The sequence below is a fragment of the Pieris brassicae genome, chromosome 8 (genome assembly GCF_905147105.1).
Source record: "Pieris brassicae chromosome 8, ilPieBrab1.1, whole genome shotgun sequence".
Lineage (NCBI taxonomy): Eukaryota > Metazoa > Arthropoda > Insecta > Lepidoptera > Pieridae > Pieris > Pieris brassicae.
Window position 1 is genome coordinate 868,524 of NC_059672.1, and position 26,210 is coordinate 894,733.

The window sequence follows — 26,210 nt, forward strand, 5'->3', positions numbered from 1 at the left end:
TATCAGCAGGAGGCATGGTGAAATGGGAGCACGCACTTATATTCTCGTGGGAACAAGCAAAGACAGGCCTTACTATGAAGAAGATCCTAATCCTTGGTGTTGATTTGCTCATTTTTAAATTTGCTGGTGAATGGTTTTAAAGACTATGTCTTTGTATGACTCAAAACCTGGCGATTAAAAAGAGTGGCGGAAAGTTTCTTGCCCGCTCTACGCCCTTATCTTGCTAACTGGTATTAAATTTAGAATCAATTTAACATCTTTTCTTTTGACATAAGTGTACTTGGTTCATATGAATAAAGTTATTTAGAAAATCAAGTTGAAAGCCTAAATAAAGTTCACTCCATAAACAAAAAATGTATAAAATAATTAATGAATCAATTAAATTATTTACACTGCAATTATTGCGTACGATTAGTACCAGTCTAAATGGTAACTGCAAATCGACTAACTAATTAGTAATGACTGGAGAATATTAAAATACAATAACTAAGAACTACACTTCCTTTCCGCGTACATTGAGTGAACTTTATTAGTATGGCAACTCCCCCAAGACCAAGCTGTTCTCGTAATACCCAACAAATCAATATGAACAAATCAATCAAAAAAATATGAACAATTCAAAATTTACGTTCACCTCCAGAACCCTATAACAATACTGACAGCAATTCGGATCTTATTAAGGAGTTTTGTTCGCTTCGATTCCAAGATTGTAACATCAGCGCTATGGATATTGAGATAGAACCGATAATTAAACTATCTAGAAAAAAAATACTCTTACTATTTAATTTTACAAGATTTCTACATGAATCACATCACCCATTACATTACATAGGTCTTTCTTGCGTTACTCCATTTATAGAAACGAAAACGTGATATATCGAGTTTCTTCCTAGTACGAGTTCCCCGGTGGCAGTGGTGTTCTACAGAAACGGCTCGAATTAATAATGTATATGGCGGCGGTGTCGCAAAATAAAACACAGTGCGTTTTTGGTTCCAACGTTTTCGTTCCGGAAATTTCGACCTCCATGGACAGCCGAAGAACAAAGTTAATAACGAAGAATTGAAGGCATCCATCGGAAACTACGTCTGAGTTAGCTGCAGGATGCAGTGTTATGCAGGAAGCAAATTAAGAAGGTGAAAAAGCTTGAAAGGTAAGGTAAGGTAGGGTGAACTCAATTTCCGCACTTAAACGCGTAGTTGGTCCGTTGTGCGTAGAAGCCCTGGCTAATTTAGCCAGCCTAACTCCTTTCAGAAGCACAGAAGTCTCCCGGGCACTTCACAGGCTTCGCGGAGCGACCTCACTGTTCCGAGGATTTTTGTACGTTGATTAGCCACAGCCTCGAATTCCAGGACTACGTGGGTGACTGATTCCTCTGCGCTGAAACAGCCTCTGCACAAGGCACTGAGATTGGTTCTTTTCAGGTTTAGAAGTCGCTTAGTAAGTTTCGGGTTCACAGCCGGCAGAGCCTAATCTATATATCTAAAGGGCCTAATCTATATATCTAAAGGGCCAAATCTATATATCTAAAGGGCCTAATCTATATATATAAAGGGCCTAATCTATATATCTAAAGGGCCTAATCTATATATCTAAAGGGCCTAATCTATATATATAAAGGTCCTAATCTATATATCTAAAGGGCCTAATCTATATATCTAAAGGGCCTAATCTATATATATAAAGGGCCTAATCTATATATCTAAAGGGCCTAATCTATATATCTAAAGGGCCTAATCTATATATATATAAAAATGAATCCCTATTTCCATTGGTCACGGCATCACGCGTGAACGGCTGGACCGATTTCGCTAATTCTTTGTTTCTTGTGTTTGTCATTGTCAGGTGAAGGTTCTTATCGAAGGAAAAAATAAGAAAATTGCGCGGAGAATTATAAAATTTAAGAATACTTTTGTTACGATGACAATTTTTTTTTTCATTCGAACTTTTTTGATGTAACCTTATGGCGTTTGACATAACGCGTGCTGCAAATATCATCAAAGAGGATGTAATAATAATGAATATTGTTTTAAACATTATGATAATTACAGCCGCTAATTTTTTGTGGTGCCTAATCTTGAAAATCCATGTTTTTCACTTGGTCGCCACCGTTTTATGTCGCCTGTTCCCATGTCGGAATACCAACAAAACTATTTATATATGTTAGAAAAAAAACAAATAATGTGGTATATCATAAAGCATTTTTAGTTAATTATACCAATTCGAAATCAATATTCATAAGACAGGACAACGTCTGTCGGGTCCGCTTGTATAATATAATATAAATAATAAAACATTTTTAATATTATATTTACAAAAAGATTGACTGTTCTTAATCCCGCCGTTAGCAAGTTAAGTATTCACGCTATAAAATATTTAAAGCCGAGTTCCTGCGAAAAACAGAATTTAACTTAAAGTAAATAAGACTCAAACCACTATGCATTCAACTTTATACAGAACTTTGTATTGGAGAAAATTTTCATGAATTCGCAAAGGATTTCAACTTGGCAAAGTAAAGTGAAATTTTGAACATTTGAACTATATTGCAGTTCTTCGCGGCTGATGTCATTAATATGACAATTCAATTATTAATATAGCACATATCAAAAGGAAATGGCTAAAAGGTTAATCGAAATCACAGGATACCAAAGACTTGGCAGCTACTTCGGACAAATAATTAGTCTAGCTATTCAAAGCTGCCAATATATTCGGAAACATGCTTTTATTATTATATTTTTTAAAGTTTTTAGTTTTAGTTTTAGTTTTACGTTGCCTAAATAATGTGGTACTAAGATCGATATGGTAGACTCTTACTAACCACTCGGACCTTGCTGAACTTTGTCCTTGCGTAAACCAAACCTTTGGTTCTTTTTTATTAAGGTATTAAACGCAAATAAAGTCGTAGGTACAGGCGTATTAATGAAGTCGAGGCTCCTTGGATAAAATAAAGTCAAATAAAACCTGCTTGTTAACTCAGGGGTAGGGCCAGATAGTGATTTTGAGAGACCCAAACAAAACTTGACATAGTTAGTTCAGTTTCGTCGTTCAGTTCTAACGAGCACATGTCATTACATGGATAAAACTATTTTTCAACGAAAATAAAAATGTTATCAAGATATATATTAAACACTCAAGATTCCTTTCGAAATCAACAAAGGTATTTTTCTGTCACTTTTTTGTTCAACCGTATTCGTGGCCACCTACTGATAGATGACAAATCTTAGTTTTTAATAAAAACAAAAAAGCTATTAATTACTTAAGATGTCATGTGGAACATGGTGCAATGGTTGCAGCTTCACAAACATTGTGTAAAACAAAAAAAAACTTGGCGATTAAAAAGAGTGCCGGAATGTTTATCGCCAGTTCTTCTCATCCGTTCTACGCCCTTTGAGAAGTGAGTGTAAAATTAGAAGCATTTAGCATTGTTTATTTATTGACGTTTTTAAGTGTACCTTGTGTTACCTAAATGAACAAAATTTGACTTTGACGTATTTTGTTTTGTCTCCAGGTGGCTGCAATAGCCGTTCATTAAAACTGTCTGCGCACGCTAGAAACGTTATACACAAGTACTATTTCATAATTCTTATAATCTATGGAACAGAATATAACCAAGATATTATGTAGAGTAGAGTTAAGATAGGTTTGATTGCCCGTGAGGCAGTGCATTTTGGTGTGGTTAAATGTACTTAGTTATGGAAATACTTTTAAAGGTTTAAACTAGTGTAAACTTCATATAACGACACTAAAGGGACGGGAGTGTATTCTATGGCGTTATAGAGGGTTGTCGTTATTTGGAAATAAGAAAACGTAAAGATAATCCATGAGTCCTACTTATTAGTCATGGTCAATAACAGTCTACACGTGTAAGCAATCCCAATTTGTAAACAAAAGAACGAACTTCTTAGAAAGTTCATTTTCATGATACCGATAGTCGACTTTATTGCGGGCTAGGATAACAAAGCGACAAAATAAAATAACGAACGAATGTAATTTTAAAAATTACAGAGAAGTTATGACTACAATTATTAAGAATTGTTAAGTGTTTATATTACACGTTTACACGCATAGATGCTTTAAGTAACGAATATTGACAGGAATCTTGATAATTCACAATTTTATAGAAAATTAAAGAGATTTTTAAGTTTAGTTCATAATTAAATATATATGAACTAATATCTCCTTCATTGGGTAGTCTATAAGTTACAGCATCTCCCTGGAGAACATTCTTAAACAATTACTAACATTGATGAAAATATTGACATACAACAATGTTCCAACTTATCGCAACTTTGTTTATCATGTTCTTAATGACGTTTAAGTTATTATTATTTATTTTTGTGGTTGCTTGTTTAATTTTTCCTACCTTGCTTATGTTCTAATATAATTGACGTCTATGTGTATATACAGGATGTCCCAGAATGAATGGATAATCCTTGAACCCCGCACGGGACAGCTATCCAGCACTCATAAAAAAAACGAAAAAAAAAACCAAGTGATACCCAAAATATGATTTTTTTTACAAAAACATACGTTATTTTTTTCTTTACTTCACATTCATTTGCACAACGGCCACAAAATAATTAAATTTGTGGCGTTTTTGGTGTCATCTTATTTCTGATAGACCATACTACTAGAAATACATTAAATAATGTAAACTTTGTGATGTCATATTTTCTTGTATAATTTTATGCATACACGTTATTTAGAACTTACAAATTATAAATTAATTAATATTTAAGTTATTGTATTAAGATAAAATATTCAAAAGAAAGTATTTGGCTAAGTGAAGTATTACGATATCACTACGACGTTATATAAACGAAACCTGTGTTGTTGTGTCAGCGTTGAACGTTTTACGACATCTTTATCGAGAGTCAAGTGGAGGAAAATAAACTTTATGTAACCTACTGTTCACTTCATTCAAATTCAAATATCAAATATTGAGCGTATCTCACGAGCAATGCAATTTGCATATGTGTGTGTGAAACGAATATACAGTTTACAACTTTCGATGTAAAAAGAATGAAGAATAGTTCATAAATATAAATGATGACTATTTCAAATTAACAAAATATTAGAACGTAATTAACAGCTATTAGGTTTTTACGGTATGATACCAATTATATAAACTTCTTTGACGTCATTTCTAGTTAGACATATAATTTTTGATTTAAGGTATTGTAACGATTAAACTCAATAACTACAGGACCGATTTCAAACATCGATTTTATTAAAATGCTGCATTATCAAGGAGTAAGATACGTATAGGTTATATTTGTTTCCAAAACAATTGAAAATCAAATTTCTAGCTTAGCGAGTACTTTAATAAAGTAGATTAAAAGGATTTTTTCACGTTTACATTCGCATCAATTTTTCTTTAAATTAGTACTTAAATATCTTTACTTTTTTTTGCATGCAGCAAGTAATAAGACATGTATAGTTATTTTAGATTGTATTTGTTAGCTTATATTAACACGATAGTTTATATATTCACAATATTTATATGTCGTAATAAAGCTTTTTAACAAATAGAACAAGTTTAATATAGAATATTGAATATATAACCATGACGCAGTTAGCTAAAAATATAACCTGCTTATTTCTGAAAAGCTGAAGTGTATTTCTGTTTAATATATAAATAAACTGTATTCCTTTGATCGTTAGTATTAGCTTAGGTATTTCGGGACATTGCTACATTGATCGCCCAAATAGATGTTGCCAGAGATGCCATTTATCATTGTGTAAAATTGATAGAATTATGAAAAATATCAGCATTCAATTGTAATCAATATGTTCTTTGTACTACACCTGATTAAATAATATTTTTTATTTTATTTTAAAGAAGAACCGTATGAAAGAAAAAAACTATATTTACTTTAAAAGAGTGCAGTAGGACTCCCTCTCGTAGGCAGTTCATTATCTGTTACTACTTTATGCGACCCAATAAAATAAATTTAGACAAATGTTAGTTGTTAAGCATTCGATCCTCAACCCTGAGGTAGTGCATTCAAATTCCGGCAGTGACTTTAACTTTTAATATATACAATTATCATTTGTCATCGTACTGTGCAGGAAGAGACAAATATGTAGTGCTTGTTTCAGGTGGGGTTGTTAAATTTATAAATATCATACCAATAATTAAAAAAATTAGTTACTTTTTTGGGGAGGTAAAATTATATAACAAAAAATTAGTATATACGCCATGGGCATTCCCGTTCTGTGTACATACTTCGATATTTACCAATATCCAATTTTCTAAGTATACATACAAGCTATAAACATAAAACCTCCGAGGGTCGTAATACGGTTGAAATAAGGCAAATCGAGTTTGTCCCAAACCCCAAGTAATCTTATACCTTTGTGTAATCAGATGTATCATTTTTCAGTACAGTAATGCGGCACTATTTGTCTTGCCTCTCAAATCTTACAACATTCAAGAATGACATAGCTTTACTTCAAATGTTACGTGTTCATTAACAAGGTGTTCATACATATATTGTATACTTAATTACTATATAATATATTTACTTCAGCGACACAGGCTTGGAACTACCAAGCGATACTAATTTATAATGAAAGAATGAGCTTTTTACCGCATTTATTATGATATTTATTCATTTATTCACAAACAACATACACTATCCTAACCATACTCGTATAATATTAAATACATAAGATACACAATATCTCTACTTCATACATATAAAGATGACGATAGTGTCGCACACAACATTCAGAAAGCGTAACGTCTGTGTTCACGGGGACTGAGCGAAAGGCTGATTGGACCTTGGTATTGCAAATAACCTAGGCCTTCGCCGTCACAAATCGGTAGGGTGAAATTGCCTCGTCATTATGAGCACAACATGTCAGGAGTGATACTGGAGTCAATAAAACGTCAGTTAACCTAGGAGCGGACATTTGCGAAGAGCATACGCAAGTGTGCTACGAAGGGCAACCAAGGTAACTAATATTTAAACCATCTCTTGTTCAAGGCTTTGTTTAGAAGTACGTAAGAGTGTGTCTCGTCTGTTTGGGCTTGATATGAAGCTGAATACTGCTTTATGTTGGAGCGCATACAGAAATAATTTACGCGACAAGTTTATAACATACTGTAGGCGTCGATCCCTTAATGTACCCAACACAGACTTTAAGTAGATAGTAGGCAAACTGTAAATCCCGTTTTGTTTATAATGTATTGTACCCCCCAATACAAATAATGTTGGGTACATTAAGGCCTAGAAGTGAAGCCATAGATGATACAAAAAATTGTTAAAAGACTCAGTTTTGTATCGCGCAGCCCGGACATACGACGACTAAAATAGGCTTTGACTTAAACTATCGCGGAGTATGGTTAAAAAGAGTATTAAGAATACACACAGTGCGTAATCACCTGCATTGTGAGCATACCCTACACATCACGTAGATAGCCTCACTACGTACTACTTAGTTTAATGTATTGAATATTTTTTATTGTTTTTTTCCTAAATGTTTGAACCTTTTGTGAATATTATGTATTCCATCTTTGGCGATATTTTTAGTATAATTATATGTCTTTTTATATATTTTTAGTAATCTGTAGTTTGTAGTAGAGTGTGATAAATAAATAAACATTACGTAATCCTTTAATCGGTATCGGAAGTTATTTATCTGAGTTACGCAAATGTCCAAATTCTAAATTCAAAATCAAGTTTACTTTTTAATTCGCTGCCGGAAAATAAGGTTTGAAGTCCGCCATTAAATTAAACTAAACCAATATAATTATCATAATTCGACTATTCCAGACTCTCGCGTTGAAACTCGTTATAGATTCACCAATCGATTTTAAACTCTCACTTTGACAAAATAAGGTTGATTTCTGAATGCCGAAAAGCGCTATGAAAACTTGATGTAAGCAAAGTTGTGATTCAGAAAGCTAAGTGTTTTATTGATGAGATACCTCCTCATTGGCAGTGTAAAACTCATGTTGTCAATACCTGACATACTCTTATTCACTATTTTTAATATTTGTAACTATTGGATCTTGGAAAATATAATATATATATGGAATTAGCACGATTGTTGGAATATATTTTTAAAATAGGCTCATAAATATTGTTGTTATTAATTTTTAGCATAAAGATACAATATAAAATTATATTTCGTGAATAAATAAATTGTTTGCGCTAAATCAGTCAAAGAAGAATAACATTTCTCGATTTTGACTTAGACTTGACACACTAGCCGGAATTTTAGATGATATAAATAACAATTAAATAATCCAGTGCTTGAAGACACACCGAGATGGTAAACGCTTGTCTTAGTCTGATGGATTCTTGGATTCCTATTTTTATTATACTTACACGTGACAGTCGAGTTTACCGAGGGGAGGGAGGCATCCTAGTTATCTCTTCCGGATGCCCAGGTCCTCACAATAATAGTTACATTTTAATTTTCACCTCATGATTAGATTTCATTTCTTGATATAATTATGAACTTCTCAGTGCAAGCAAGTATGTATCCTCTAAAATTACTGAACTAATTTTCATCAATATGTATGGACATTATTAGGTTTACATTTAGCAGCTTCTTTGTCATAAACGAAGCCTACCTGATTGATCCTGGCCCAACTCACCTGTTTACCATATGCCTACAGCGAATCGTATCTTATTTCGGCCATACGCGTAGAGGTGCTGAGAATTTAGAGAACTGATCGTGGTTGGTAACACAGTAGGCAAAAGATTACGTGGCCGTTCACCAACCAGATGTACCGATCAAGTGAAAGACTTATCGTCCTCATAACAGAGCCTCTGGACAGAAACCGATGGAAGCAGATAGTCCGCTCTAGATGCTTCGTTGCTGACCACGACGCTCAGACATGAGCTGCCGATTAAAAAGAAGAGTGATGTCATCAACCCTTTTTTTGTGATAAGGGTAGTCCACTCACTTTTTATTTTTATGACATGGCATTAAAAATAACATAACCTATATACAAAAAATATATAAAGTAAAATACCGACGTTCCACGACTGAGCAGTTTTCAAGGCAATTTTTGCCGCGCACCACCGCTATTTGGAACCAGCTGCCCACTGAATTATTTCCGAACCAATTCGACTAAGGGTCCTTCAAGAAAAGAGCGTACGAATTCTTAAAAGACCGGCAACGCACTCGCGAGCCCTTTGGCATTGAGAGTGTCTATGGGCGGCGGTATCACTTAACATCAGGTGAGCCTCCTGCCCGTTTGCCCCCTATTATATGTAAAAAAACCGTTGCCGAGTCTGAGTACACTGAAAATCCATACGGGATGCGAAGGCCCGACCACTTGGTTAAGACTCTCACGTCTCACGTTGACTACACTTCGTCATAACTACTACATTTAAATAACAATTCCAAATAATTGAAATTGTAAATTAAAACAAATTTTACTTTATTCGCTCAGTATAAGGTTTAATTTAAGCTCACGCAATAAGGCTTTTATGAATAGCAATAAATATAAATCTCGAAGGCTTTGTCAGCACTTTTAACAAGTACGTGAACATCTGTTGTTTCAATTTGTTAGAGTCTGATATTTTGTGATAATCCGATTATATGTTCCCATTCTTTGCTCCTATGGGCTATGGAGCATGTTTTTTCTACATTTGAACGAATCTCGGAAATGTTTTAAAGAGAATATTAAACATTAGAAGAGTTAGTTAAAGAAGTAGTTGTTCAAATAGAAAATGCTTTGTTGGTTCGTCAATTTAACTAGGAAAAATAAAAATCCTGTTATTAACGATGTTGTTTTCACCGTGCGAGTGTTAAAAATTGTCGCACACCCACTGGACCAACTCTGATACTTTAGGAAATTTATACGATATAAACATACTATGACCTAAGGCAATTACAAAACGGAAATACGAAACATTCTTTTTGTACACATATATCATTAAAATCTTTACTCTCTTAGCACAAGATAAACTAACCCGCTGTTAATTCTTAGATTATATTAGGTTGTCTTAACCGCGTTATTACGAGTAGGTAGTTTGGAGTGTAATTGTTATTTTCAACGTAATTGACACTGCACTTTACTCAGTGAACGTTGTCAACACGAGCATTTTTCTTTTACTGATATAAATCCACTCTAAGCAAGTACGACAAAGTAATATGTACCTGTGTATCTCTATGTATGCTGTAGGTAGACCAGCAGCACGGTTCCACCTGGTTGGAGTCCAAACCCCAGAATTCCAGCTCTTCTTCGAACAGGGGCCCACAGACATTTGTTGGATAGTGCAGTTTACCGGTTCTGGAATATCAATCAAAAATATCAATTTATGGTAACATTTATTGTGATATTTTTATGAAAATTAAACATAAAAAATAAATCAGTTTCAGCTAATCTTGTCGTCATAGCGTAACAACGATTTGACCGCAAGAGTGAGTCAAGTCAAAAGAATGAAGGTGGTGTAGTTTTTGACCTTATTTAAGAACGGGTAAATTCTTATTTGCAGTTCAGTTCGTAGTCTCAGAGCTATACGGACGTGATATGTTTTACTCTAGTGAAACGTAACCTCCTTATTTACAATAAAATTATTTAATTGAAGACAATCATGCCCCATAAACTTCTGACTTTTTAATAACTAAAATTAATTTAAATAATAATATGTTGTTTATATATTAATTACTTATTAATATATTAATATGTTTGTTGAGTGCTCCCATTTTCGCTAGCCTTTAAATATACCTTCAAACGGTATATGCTCACGGCTTATTGTACAAGGTGTTTATAAAAAACAGTGGTACTACAACCTTTTTAGGTCTGGGCCTCAGATAGCTGCATCTGCTTCATGATCATTTGTCAATGTAATAGGCAAGTAGGTGATCCTCCTTCAAGGCAAGCCGGTTTCCTGACTATGTTTTTCTCCACCGTTCGAGCGAATATTAAAAGCATACATAAAAAGAATATCCATTGGTGCACAGCCGGGGATCGAACAATACAATCTAGGCCAGATTTAACCTATGTTATGTTAATGTTTTGAACTTAAGACTAATAGTAATTAAAATCTAATATAATTTACTAAAAAAGGAGGATTTTAAATAAAAGTATCCCATAACACTACTCACAGTCTCTATTAAGGGGAATGATATGTTCTTGTAACACATATATATATCAATGAATCCCTATTTCCCTTGGTCACGGCATCACGCGTGAACGGCTGGACCAATTTTGCCAATTCTTTCTTTTTTGTGTTGGTTATTGTCAGGAGTAGGTTCTTATGAAGGAAAAAAATACGAAAGTGCGGGGAAAATGGAAAATTTAATAATACTTAACCTTTATAGCAATTTTTTTCAGTGAATGGCGCTTTTACTGTTTAAACTTATTTTATGTAACCTTATTAAGAAACCTTATTAACCGTAAGAAAAATAAATATCGTTTTAAACAAATGCTTTGATCAGAGTTACTATATTGATAAAATACATATAAAATAATTAATGTCGCCAATTATTTGTGGCATTAATCTTGAAAATCCATGTTTATCACTAGGCCAGCTATATGTCACCTGTCGGAATAACAACAAAACTATATATATACGCGCCAGGAAAACAATAAAAGAATGTTGTATATCATAAAGCATTAGAATAATAAACACTGTTTCTGAAATATTTTTTTTAGTTATTTATACAAAATCAATATTTATAGTTTTTTTTAATGTAATAGGAGGCAAACAGGCAAGAGGCTCACCTGATGTGAAGCGATACCGCCACCCATGGACACTCACATTGCCAGAAGGCTCGCAAGTGCGTTGCCGGCCTTTCAAGAATACTTCAGTGGGCAGCTGGTTCCACATAGTGGTGGTGCGCGGCAAAAACTGCCTTAGAAAACGCTCAGTTGTGGTACGACGGACGTCGAGGTGATACGGATGGTATTTTGTATTTTGCCTTGACGTCCGATAATGAAACTCAGCGGCGGGTATTAGACCGAACAACTCTTCTGAACACTCCCCATGGTAAATGCGGTAGAAGATGCAGAGGGACCCAACATCTCTACGCAACGCCAAAGGATCAAGCCGCACGGAAAGTGATTGGTAGTCGACGATTCGAACCGCTCTTCGTTGAATACGGTCAAGTGGAAGGAGCTGGTAGAAACGTTAGTAGTAAATAGTTAATACAACGTCTGTCGGGTCCGCCAGCAATAACCAGAAAGTAAATATAGCTTTAACGTTAACATAATTTAAAGCAGAGGCTTTTACATAAATTAAGACTTTGGTATGAATATTATGTATTTCAAATTTAACAGATTAAAATTAACGAAACCGCAATTACTATCTCTTGCTTAATTATTTTGTATAATTACTCGCCTCACCGAGTTTCCATCAGAAATTCATGCGATTACTTAAAATCGATAACTGATAAAATATTCAAGGATCTACAGTTTCGTGATTAATGCTCATGGTCCAGCCGGGTCTTTGATTTCCACTGGTCTGATTGATCTGGTTTGACCCACCCTATATAATTAATATCTAATAAAATCCTAACTACAAGTGTGTATAATAAAATACGGCTGGCAATTCTTCACTAAACTGAGAGAGGAAAGTGTTGTCTTTGATATTGCCTACATATGTCTTAAGAAAAGCCTTTTTTTATCTTCTCTAAACTCAGATTAGGTTCAACACTAAATATACAAAACGCGAAGTAGCGATACATTTACATTTATTTCCTTAACAAATCTTACATTTAATTTAAATATATACAAATACATACAGTGATTATGTACCAGACATGATTATCTATTGGGGCTTTTACCTTAGTAATCATAAATTTGCAAAGAAGTGAAACTTCTGACATGTGAACTTAGTACGCACGCAATTTTTTTTATTATATAAGTCCATGTTATTTTCACACACGTATATGTATTCTATAACATATTTTCACAAGTATCTGATTGTCCTCCTTGTAACATGTTAGAGAACAAAAATAAAATGAAATTACATCAATAAAGGTCTTATTTTATAACATATACATGATATACAGACCTTATTATATAAACAACTTACAAACATAGCAATTACAAATGGCATTTTGTTATACAGGCGTAGATAAACATATCTAAAAGTCAAGAGTTCCACGAGTGCTGGCTTGATGCCAAACATTGCCCATCTTTGTAACAGTATGCCACTTAGTTTTCAAAATTCCCATTTCACTTTTAGTGAGATTACTTCATAGTACGTAATACTGTTTTCAATGTATCGCAACTATGTTTTAACATGTAATATTTAGCTTCAGTAAACTATATATGTCGAATAACATAAGTCAGTACAGCAATAGACTTTATTAACAGATGCATAAATATAAGGCCTAGACAAAACAAAATCAATAAATAAGAGAAATTTGGCTATGGTACATCGCAAAGAATGATTGGGACCTTAAGAGCAGTGTTGGCCTAGTGGCTGCAGCTACTCTCATCCCGGAGGTCGTAAGTTCGACCCCAGGCTGTGCACCAATGGACTTTCTTTTTATGCATTTAACATTCGCTCGAACGGTAAAGGAAAACATTGTGAGGAAACCGGCTTGCCTTAGACACAGCTGAGGCTCAGACCTAAAAAGGTTGTAGCGCCACTGCTTTTTATAAACACCTTGTGAGCATATACCGTTTGCTCCACATTTGATTCCCTTAACTAAAGGCTAGGGGAAATCGGAGCACTCAACAAAACGAAACATCAGGATAGGTGAGACTGATTTCTTTTACATCATATTAAGTATACATAACACTCTTCTTCAAATATTGGTCATGGAAATGAAAACTAAGTATTCAGCGGTTCTAACGAAATGAGGTTACGAATGTATTTAAGCGATGTGGCCAGCGTTTGACCACATCTATTTGACAGATAACAATTTGACAATTTGATTAGAGCCTATTGAAATATTAGCATATGAAGGCAATAATTTGTTGTTAATATAATAGTTTAGTTAATATGCCTTCCACACCTCTCAATCCACACGTAGACCTACACCATCTCACAACACAACCGAATTAGTTATTACTTCGTTAAATGTATTGAATAATTTTTTATAGATTTTTGAAGTTAAACTTCTTTAGGCGTAATTTTTTTACGTAAACGTCACGAAGATGTGCAGCGTTTTTCTCGAAGAAAAGGGAGGGAGCGATTGAGACCGATTGAGACCGATTGAGAGAGAGTGAGAGAGAGTGAGAAAGGGTGAATGTAGCATGAAGCAAATAGCCATGGAGCGAGAGTAGGGTACAAGTAAGTGAGAAAGATCGAGATACAGAGTAAGGGAGATCAAGAAAAAATACACGCTATTGGTTGATGTATTCGTTTAGTAGTTACATATTAGAACTTAGATGGCAATTCTGTCGCATAACGTCTTGTGCTGTAAACGCAGTTTTTTTTTTTCACTAGCACGTATACAGTGTGAATATAGTTATTATATAATAATTTATTTACAAAGAAGTTTCAGTTCCGACATGTGTACATTGTACGCATGCATTTCTTTTCCTTTTGTAAATATTTTATATTCCATCTTTGGCTATATCTTTAGTATAATTGGTTTTTTATTACATTTAATTAGAATGATTACGAAATAAATAAATACAATTATATAACTTAAATATTAGACAATTCATACTAACGATGCGATAGGTATTTTTGGCGAAAACATTTTCTTTGTTAATTCGCTATAAATTTGTGGTGACAACATAGAAAGTTTCGCATCTTTTTTCACCAATAAAACTGTCCAAACTCAGCCAGAACTCCAGTGACGTCCATTTGGGACCAAGTTATTGTTTGTCCGAGTTAATAACAAACAAACACAGTGTGCAAACAGTTAAATAACTATGATATTTATTGAATGAAGCAATAACTTTGATTAATTGTTTATTAATATTAGATGAGTTTTACGTGTGACGTAAACATATAAATGTTTCTAGAAATTCAGCAAATGTGGTAACAAAAAGAATAAAACAATAAGAATAATAATAATGTAACGAAATAAATATAAGTTTTGTTAAGTTTGTGATTATTATAGTTTTAGTAGTAGGTATTAGTTTATATGTTAAGACAACGCAAAATATGCGGGCTACTACGCGTATCAAAAGTACATACGCGGGCAGCAGTACCAAGTAAAACCGTTGACGGTTGTGATATCAAAGTATTCGCTTCATTCTGCAATGAACATAGAGAAATCGGCGCGTGAATGTTATTAGGTAGGACTAGCAATGACTCACACTGCGACTCATGGCAGTTGGAGCGTTTGATCGCAGTCCCTCGATAACAGGTTCGAACGGTTTTTCAAATAAACTGTGATTTGACGAAAAATGCAGCAATTAATTGTGCGTATAGAAATTGCACGTTTTACAACTATTAACAGAATTACAATTTGTGTTTTTTTGTTTAAGGCTTAAACACTTTACGCAATAATTCAGTTTTTTAATGATATTGTATCGTTCTTTTTCATTTAATTAAAAAAAAATCTGGACAACTGTATAGCTGATCGCGAATTTTACTATTACATAAAGGACATTTTGAATTAGTTTGAACAGAATTAGAAGTTACAAAAGATTTTACGCTTTTGGAATATTTATTATTAGCCGGTTTTATCATAGTAGAATTTGTTCGTTCTAAAACTTTACAATGTTCCCTTAAAAAATAATTAATTGCGTATAACGGGGTATTTTTTCTTTTCTAAAGGAATTCTCATGAAATAATTGTTTCGTTGTCTATTTTTTAAGTGCAATTTATTACATATTTCTAGTTTTTCAAAAGCTGCAGTTGATGTAACAAAATAATCAAGAAAACTATTCTGTCTGTAGAAGACTTTGTTAATGTTTTAAAATTAAAAATATTATCCAAATAATAAAAACCAAGTGACCGTATGTCTTGATATTGGTCAATTGAGGTAGAATAAATTAAATCATCATTATTTGCCGTTGGGCTTATAGGCTTATATCGGCGATTACAGCAAATAAACTTTCGTCTTCCTTACTATGAAGGTTTAACGTCAAATCATATAATGATTGAATCTTAGAAAAATACGAATTTTGTCGTGCTTGCAATGATAATATAAAACATTCACCGGCCTTTGTTCTTTTATCTATGTTATCTACAAATAATTATTAATTATTCCAAAATTAACTTTATAAAAATATTAAAATTAAATTAAATATCAACAATACGATTAAATTCATCCATAAACAGATTTATTACTAACGTTAACTGTGAAACAATTTTTAGAAAAAAGTGATGTAGATAGATATTAATTACGCATGATCATTCTCACCAAATCAGGCACAATTATTCAATACGTAAATACAAAATACGGGATACGAAATACAGATAATAGATTTATAAATACATATAATTAAAAAAAAACTATATTAAATTTTTCGTTATACAGGTAAGAAAATACTCACCGGCAATTTAATTTAACGAACCTAAACCTAAATTACGAAGATACATATATATCCATCTTCATCAGAAAAATAAATATGCCTAACTAAGCGATATGATACATATACGGCTCGAGAAGGACCAAAAAAGATGTGTGGGACTGGTTATCCCGAAGCCCTTCCCTCGGTGAAATAATATGCGCTGGTTCGGCTGTCGCGTGTCAGTATAATAAAAAAAGGAATCCAATAGTCGATAAGACTAAAACTAGCACTTACTATCAACGGTGGCGTATCTCACTCTAAACACTGGATCCTCCAATGATGAATAAAAAAATGCTATACGGTATGCGGTATATATTTAGTGCGCACGCGACAGCGGTTAAAATTTAACTCCCTTGCGCCATTATGCCGGGACACCACCTGCCATCTCCGGTTCGTGTGTCAAAGTCAAATCGACAATTGTCATCCTTCTTTGATAGACACCGATTTAGCGCGAACAGATAGCTTATTAACAATTCCATAATTATTGATACTACGTAAAAAGTTATTTATCGTGTGTTTACAAACACTTCAACTATTATTTTTTTTATTTTTACATGCGTCTAGCTGGGAACGTTGTTGAATTTTGAATTAAAAACATTTCGTGCATACCAATGTCTTCGATAAAAATAAAATAAATCAATGTACCTTTGTAGGTATGTGCCTCAGATACAGAATATCTGTTTCATGATTATTTGTCAATCGAATAGGCAAGTAGGTGATCGGCCGCCTGTACCTGACATACGTCGACTTTTTAAATCTATGGCAAGCCGGTTTCGTCACGATGTTTTCCTTCATCGTTCGAGCAAATGTTACGCGCACATAGAAAGACAGTCCATGGCTGCATGGCTGTTATGTACCGATAGAAAGCCTTAAAAAACCAGGCAACGCCATTAATGCGGTAATGTATTGCGGGTAGGTTTTAAATATGGGTAATTATACAAATTTCCGTAAATTAGAATGAACTAATTATAATATATTTTCACTTTCACAAATTTAGGCTTTCATTAAAGGATTTTACTACCATAAAACTCTAAAAGCAATGAAAATCGTTACAGAAATCCCTAATGAAGATCTAAGGTCGTAGAGGCAATTATGAAGCAGACGTTTACGATGACGAGGGTTGAACTCAGACAACTAATGTTGGACTAATGTTGGAGACTGAATCAGTTTGTGAAATATGTACTTTCCATAGGGCAATACATTACTCTCTTGTTCATAAAATAATCAGTCTCATCTTAAAGTTCTTGTCTGTCATGGTCATCTCAGAATTTGATATAAAGAGATGAAACACTCCTACAGTTTGGTACTCTGTTTATTAGGGCAAACGGGCAGGAAGCTAACCTGATGTTAAGATACCGCCGCCTACATATACTCTCAATACCAGATGGCTCGCGAGTGCGTTGCCAGCCTATTAAGAATTGGCATGCTCTTTTCTTGAAGGACCCTCAGTCGAATTGGTTCGACTGAGGGGCAGCTGGTTCCACATTGTGGTGGTAAGCGGTGGACGTTGAGGTGATACTGATGGAACTTTGTATTCTGCCTCGTAACCTAGAATTCATTGTTCGTCAATCTTAAAATATAAGATGATATATATATGCGTGTATATTGCGAATATATTGTATCAAGTTCCTGGCCATCGAACAAAATAAATGTGTTTTTTAAATTTTATTGTAAAGACCAACCTCCACACATATGTACTCTAATTCCGTTATATCTATTAATAATATTGTGTGTTTATCTCACTTTTATTGAAATTGAAACGTTAAGTAAAGTTTTTACTTCCCGTGTAATTAATTACAACCCTCAAAATTTTGTGGTTAGACAGTAATTTTATAATAATTGTGGTATATTTAGTTCTGAAAAATTCTTATACGAACATATATATCCATTTTTATAAGTGTATCTAACTAATGAAACAATGAACTATATCAAGCACTTAATGGACAACTCTAAGGTTAAATAATTTAATTACTCACGACCCATTCCCTCGTCATGTGGAAGATACTGATCATTATTAATTGTATCTATGGGCTTTTAAACGCACTTATTTTCTACCACAAGTAAAGATGCCTATAATTGTAAAAGTTCTAATTTTATTATTTTTGATTTTGTTTTTATTTGTGTTTATTTTTCTAATTAATAGAATAAAAGTCCAGAGCTGTATTCCACCGTGGTAACTTTACGAACAAACGAAACTGCGCAAACGTGTGGTGAAAATTAAAACGAAAATATTTTTCTATTAACTCACTCATTCATCAAGAAACGCTGTCTAAAAGTTAATCAAGTTATTTAATATCGTTAATCTAAAGATTTTATTTCTTCTCTGTTTGCTAGTGATTATTTGTTTCTTGTGTCAAATTTATGTAAATTTTTTAAGTCATGTTTTCTTGTATACTTTAGGCATACATGTTTGTAGGACTTATAAATAAATAGTTAAATTAAATAAATGAATACGTCTAAGGACATTCTTGTTCCAGAATATTTAAAAAAATATATAAAATGTTACAATACATACATATTATGTATTACAGAATAATATAATAGTAGTTTCCGATCAATCACGGAAAAGTATAGAAAGTTAGCCCCGTAATAAAGTATACAGCCACTTATAACCTACCTACAATGATCCTAATAGTTAATAATATTACTAAAGTAATCCTATAGTTATTTAAGTATAAGCTTTAACAACGTTTTAGTACTGTTTAAACCTGCTACGCAAAAAAAAGCTTTTATAAGTTTGACGTATCTTGTTGCTAACTATGGCCTCGTAGACGGTCAACTGCCATTTATTGGTAATTTAATAGTTGTAACAATTACACGCGGTATTTAATTATTTTCAAACATATGCTATTTCATTTAAAAAATAGTTTAAATGTTTGGTCTCTATCGGCAGGAAAATAACGTGAGGAAATGCTCCAGACCCAAAGAGGCAACGGCGAGTGTCAGACACAGGCTGACCCACCTACTTGCCTATTGGAAAGAAAAAAAAAACAATGTATGAAATAGAGAAATCTGAGACCATGGCCAAAGCTCGCCCCACTTTCTATAACAATAATAAAACTTTATTAGAGAATATTCACGTATACTAAGTATAAAAAAAAACACTAAAATAATTTTAAATATCCTTTGGAGTAAAAGAGTTAAATGAAGAGAATTATTTAACATTTATTCAGAATTCATTTCGTAAAAGGTTATTTTCAATTAACCAGAGGTCACGCTAATCGCTATGGGCGTTTATAATATAATTAAGATAAATAAGGCATGGAAACGTTTCAATTAATGATTTAATAACTAATTAGTGACTCATTTATTAGTAAAAGCTGCTAACGAAAAATGTGTTTATTATAATATTATTTACTAGACTATATCTAAATCTGTACAATTTTCCCAATGTTCTCAATAATATTGTATATTGTTGAATCGATAATATTGGAATCTATTACAAATAAGGTAAGCTTTACTGATTTTAAAAAAAATGGTGAAAACACAATAATATAATAATACGCTTCGCCTTATGGCAATGTCCATGGGCAGTATCACTTAACAGGTGGGCCTCCTGCCCATTTGCTTAAAACAATAAAATATTCAAAAGTGTCTATAAACACCAAAGACTGATTGTACCACAAAGAACGGTTCGGTGGCCGTCGATACACAATCTTATACTAGAATAATAAGCCCTGAGTAAATACCTCGTTACAATATCTTCTTACCAGGAAGAAAGGCACACAATGTTATCAGCCAGCACAATATTGAAGAAATTCTATTAGTGTGGAAACAAAGAGAAGTTAGACTGATGCTAATACCTTGCCTCACAATAGTTCACAAAACGCACTAAATACTCACTTTAAATTTCTTAATAGTGGACGTAACTATAATCAATCATAATTAACAAAAAGTATATATCAAAATAAAAATATGTCTAACGTAAGCCGAGTAAATCTCAACAATGACTCAACTAATAAATGTGACGATCGGCCGAGAAAATATATTTAGGTTCACCCTCATCAAACATTATTAAATTGAAATTATGTATTTCGAACACTGATGTTACCTCTCCTGCCTACTTCTACTGACCTCTCTTCTAATCATTTGTAAAGTATAAAAAAAATTGTCCAGACCACCAGAAAAAGTTAGGCCGCTATTAATAAAAATAGTGCATACAAAAATCTACATAATCCCTAAAACATTTTTATACATACAAATGTTCACTAATTATTCTAATCTAATCCGCCAAAAACTTAATTTGAATAAAGCCTTTATATTCATAAAATCTCTGGAATTCACTTTTATTCCCTCACATTGAATCCTCCATTATTATTCCAAGCATAGGCCATTATTATTCAAACAGAGTTCCACGATTTAATAAGAGGCTCTAGAGCAGAAACTGGCTATAGCAATATATTTTCTGCCCACAGCTTCATCCTCATGAATGTCGGGTATTTTGTAAAAATCTTTTGCGACATCCTCAAAAATAATTACTTTCAATGATTTTAAATAAACCATTAAATAAACACAAACTACCCTGAAGGCTTTCATTATCACACACATAATAGCGCCAAATGACCACAGACCACAGATTACTAAAATAATCATACCATAGAGTGTCACTGAGCACAGACTAGTAATTGGCCGCCTCCTAACAAAAATATGTAGATATTTACTTGTTATTAACTTTTATTCTTCTCTTAGTCTGGTTAAAATGAAAAAGAGTTTCGTCATTATTGTTTTATAGCATTAACGGTACTCTCTAAAAGAGACATCACAGCACATGGGCACTCAGTTTAGTAGTGCGTTGCCGGTCTTTGAGTTATGAGTATACTCTTTCTTACAACAATTGGAGGTCTTACCTCTCAGGGAAGACCCCAATCGGGAGTCGATTCCACAGTTCCCTAGTACGCAAAAGAAGTGTCATTTGAAGCAGACTGAGAAAACTTCCAGCCAAGAAGGTGATGCTTATGATGAGCATGTTCATTTGATGATTGAGTTCGATTTTACCTTACCCACATAAATTAAATAACTCCAACCTTTAAAATGCCTAAAAAAACATCGGATTCTGTATAGAAGTTGCAGATTTGCTTTTTGAACTTACAGAATACTGGCCATGTCCAATAAAAGTAACAATAAAAGTATAAAAAGCTATTTTCCTCTAAGTAAACTTTTATGGAGTGACTCCATTAAAAATACCTTATACCCAATTGGGCTCTAAAGTTCGGGTCCATAAAGAGAGGACAATGATCCCACTGTGATTCCACATCTACATTATATTTTTATTAAGGGAAGTTTCCTAAAATAACGCGCTTAAAATAGTTAAGTTATTTATCAATATTGTGTGTGCACAGAATACACAGCGAGCACAGAATACATAATAATATATGATTAAACTACTCAAATTTACAATTATCTATGGTTTACTTCATTGGAAACTTACTATAAGCGTTAAGTGAAGTAAATACACAGTGATTGTAGTAAGGTAAAGTTACAATTTTCTTAATTATGGATTTGAAATTACATTATAAATTTCACATTACAGTAATATACTTTAGAAATCTCCGCGTTATAAGTGGAAAACACCGTGGTATATGGGGTTCGGAAATCGCGTTATATCAAATATATGTATATGGTCTTCGTTATCCGATAAATTATTTTCTCGTGAAGAAATTTTTAATATTTAACAAGTATTTTTTCGGACTTAAAAGCCATGGTTAAAAACGCGATCGCAGTAATAAACATGAACTGTAACAATAAAACTGTCGAATGATTGAAATATGAGCGTAAATACAACGTAAAACATCGATTAACATAAAATTCATTTAACGTTTTATATCACGATACAAAAATAGGATTTGTAAAGGTTCATGACGTTAGCTAAACATTTTATTAGAATACATTGAACACGTGTGAATGCGAACTGTGAAAATGTGGAATATTTATCTAAAGAAAAGTACTGTACTAATGCGATTTTTATAATAGAAAAGAATTATTTTAAGATTTCGATTTTATTTTATCTATTAATGTACCTAATTGACTTATCGTTTCCGTATCGTATATTTTGTTTATCAATGTAATTGATTTTGCTTCGTATATTGTCTAAGTGTTTTCTTTTATAATACGGATGTGTTGATTTAATCAAATAGATAGACGTACGTGTCAGTCCCAGTCAGGCATATTTGTATGAATATATAATAAAGCATGGTGTAATGAGTGCAGCTCCGAAAAATATTTTGTATTACAAAAACTTGGCAATTGTGGAAAGATTATTGCCATTATTTTTATCCCTTCATTTGAGAATTGCCGCCATTTGAGAAATGAAGCAGATCGTATTATAATCCCCATCAATTTAATGTTAATATTCGTTAAGTATAATGTAAATTTATTGGAAAAATTGTGAGAATTCAAGGAAAATGTAACACATTTTCCTCGTTTTTAGTTTGACTTTTTTCTTGAATATTGAAAACCCCGGATATCCGTGTATGTGGGTACGGATTTCCTGTACGTGATGCTGCAATAAATAAAATAGTTTTGCGTAAGTCAGATAGTCAACACTAAAACCTACTTTTTAAGCGAAATATTGAAAAATTGTTCTATCTTTACACATTTATCTCAAAAACACCAGAATGAGACCATTCTTTTCATTGAAGTCAAAATTATTGAACTCAAATAGTCTCAAATTTGTTTATATGGGAATTTGAAATTCTCTAAAAATAAAAAGGAAACAATGTTCTTCTTCTCACTCTCCATTACTGGTGGTTGGCCGTCAGTCTCTTTTTTTTCATTCTACCAACACGCCGTAGTACATGAATGAGATTTGATAGACAAATATTAGCAATGTATCATACAGCTGACCGTACGAATCGTCGACGACCAATCACTTTCCGTGCGGCTTGATCCCTTCTACCGCATTTACCATTGAGAGTGTTCTGAAGAGTTGTTCGGTCTAAGCTGCAGGTCAGCTGAGTTTCATTAACGGATGTCAAGGCAAAATACAAAATACCATCCGTATAACCTCGACGTCCGTCGCTCCACAACTGAGCGTTTTTGCCACGCACCACCATGTGGAATCAGCTGCCCACTGAAGTATTTCCGAACCAATTCGCCTTAGGGTCCTTCAAGAAAAAAGCGTACCAATTCTTGAAAGGCCGGCAACGCACTTGCGAGCCTTCTGGCAGTGTGAGTGTCCATGGGCGGCCGTAGTACTTAACATCAGATAAGCCTACCTGCCCGTTTGCCTCCTATTACATAAAAAAAGATGAAAATCGTATGTTGAGGGAAAATCATCATATCTGACAGCCACAAAACATGCCAATAAAAAAATATAGACAATTAAATAGATCCAAGAACCTGATCGTGTCCATGTCAATTTAGTATATATTTATACAGTAGAAGTCCTTAACTTCAACTTATTAACACAAAGTTTAAGCTACACTTAATCCAGGTTTAAGTTATTTGGGAAATAAGCCAGTATAATAATTCTATTGTAAAGATACTATCATTTTAATCAACAAATATTTTATGCCAGATTTCACTATCATGTATTGAAAGAAATATGGAAATTCATAAGTTACCTGGACATATATACAACATAGTTATATTGTATGTTTAAGTAGGTTGTGCTTATCAAGGTACTTTTGGTCAAAGTAATCAAACAATGAAACGCCGGCAGCATTGTGAAATGTTGGACTATCTACATTGTTAAAATTTATGTTATATATACAAACTTTTCAAATTACGCTTTATGTTAACTTATTAAGGGCTGTCGTGAAATGAACTATGTATGTACACTGTACAGATTCTATTTTCTCAATAAAAAATAAATGATGGCTGGAGATCTTCCACAATACGCTTCACAAGACAAGTGTCTTGCAAAAAGCAAGTGCAAGCAAGTGCTTTAACGATCTAGCGAGCTGTTGCATCGACTCCCGGTGGGGGTCTTCAATGAGAGATACGACCTCCAACTTTGGTAGAGTGTACACCTCCCTCAAAGGCCGACACCGCACCCACTAAAAATGGGTGTCCATGAGCTGCGATGACTGCCTTTTTCCTGTAGGCTCGTTTTCTATATATAAAAAAGATTCCCCTAAGTTAACGTTTTTCTTTATTTATTTAGCAAACTAATAACATATTTCCCAACTTATAAAATTACTTACAAATTTAATGTTTAAAAAATTAAATCATCTTCCCAAACTTCTTCCAAATATAGCCAAATATGTCCTGGAGAATTTTTATACTAAATATGTAGGTGATCAGCCAGTGTAGGGCTGATTTCGTCACGATGTATTTTGCCCGAGTGTTAAATGCACATAGACAGAAAGTGCATTGGTACATACATCGGTAGGATTAATTAAATAACTATTATTTTTTATTTAGTTTGTATAAATACAAATCTAAATAAAACGATTTTATCGTTTTTTCGGACATTTGAGTCGGTCATCGAGTTGGTATTCATTGTGTTTTAATTAAATTTGTACTCCCGTAATATATCAACACGTCATTGGCTGACCTTCCTAGAATTAATTAATTTAATTAAATGGCGACAGCATCAATGGATTTGCCTGTGTTTATAACAAAGCATTTAGCCATAAACAACACGTTAGTTTTAACTGTAACCAAAGTTATAAACACGACAAGTTTACGAGCGATATTCTAGAAATCGCCAACTGTGAAAGCGGCTTAGCAATTTAGTTTTGATGTGGCCGTATAAATCGATGGGGTGGCCATCATTTTTATTTACTTTTATATCCGTGTCTGTGGATACAAAAGCAAAATCTGTTTTTTGTAGCCCAGCATGCATTTGTTCAGTATTAACTTAATAATCTCAAGTTGTGTAAAATCATTTGTGTAATCGTTTCTATCTATGTAGTATTTTAAATAATGTATTTATATTTTTATGTACTGCAACCTAAAGCAACCGAGCAACGAATTTTGTAAAACGATAAATTAAGTAATTATTACGTCTATTGTAATTAAATGTATTCAGTTTCTTATATTAAATTTATAACCCACTTTAAAACATAACATTTCATTTAATTATACTATTTACAATTACACTAAAAGTATAGCCAAAGATGGAATACATAATATTTATAAAAAGATTCAAACATTTACAAAAGGGAAAAGACAATAAAAAATTATTTAACACTTTTAACCTAATACCTTATTTAAGGAATTATCTAGAATTATATTTAAAAAAACCTAATATCTAATTTGGATGTGTGTGTGTTGTAACAGTGAGTATGTATATTGGGATTATTTGTATAATGGTAAATGTGAGTTTTTTTAATTGAAAAACGATAATTTTGTAACAATAGTTAGCAATTTTCTATTATTTATTATTAATAACGCCATGACAAAACTATTCCGAATATGGAAACTAAAAAACATATTGGTCGGTCCTCAAAGTTCCCAACTTTTATATATGCGCTGAAACTTAGGACTGTGAAATCTGTGGAGACGGATGCTCCGGATTTCCTGCACAGGAAAAGACAAATTAGTCAATGTTGAGACAACTACAAGTAACAACCCGACATTACTTAGTGATGCTCGAGATGAAGATTATTTGGATATCTTGCTTCTTTGGTCCAAGTAACTTGAAGAAGCTTGTAGGTGACCAGTAGAATGGAAGGCAGGATCCCGAGATCAATTCACTGAACGTTGGACCGATCAAGTTAAGGACCTTACAGGCCTTAGTTAGACCAACGGCTGAGAAAGCTCATCTGATGTCAAGTGATACGCCGCCCATCGACACTTACATTACCAGACGGCTCGCAAGTGCGTCGCCTGCTTTTTAAGAATTGGTACGCTCTTTTCTTCATGGAC

General features: G+C 33.3%; 1 protein-coding gene across 1 annotated transcript in view; it reads right to left on the reverse strand.

Annotated features, from left to right (window-relative positions):
• The window catches only part of LOC123713499 (potassium voltage-gated channel protein Shaw-like), a 141,395-nt gene that overhangs the window by 87,604 nt on the left and 27,581 nt on the right, over positions 1-26,210 (reverse strand). Inside the window, exon 3 of the mRNA XM_045667195.1 lies at positions 10,124-10,256. Within this exon, the coding sequence (XP_045523151.1) occupies positions 10,124-10,256 (133 nt within the window). The remainder of the gene's footprint in view (positions 1-10,123; positions 10,257-26,210) is intronic.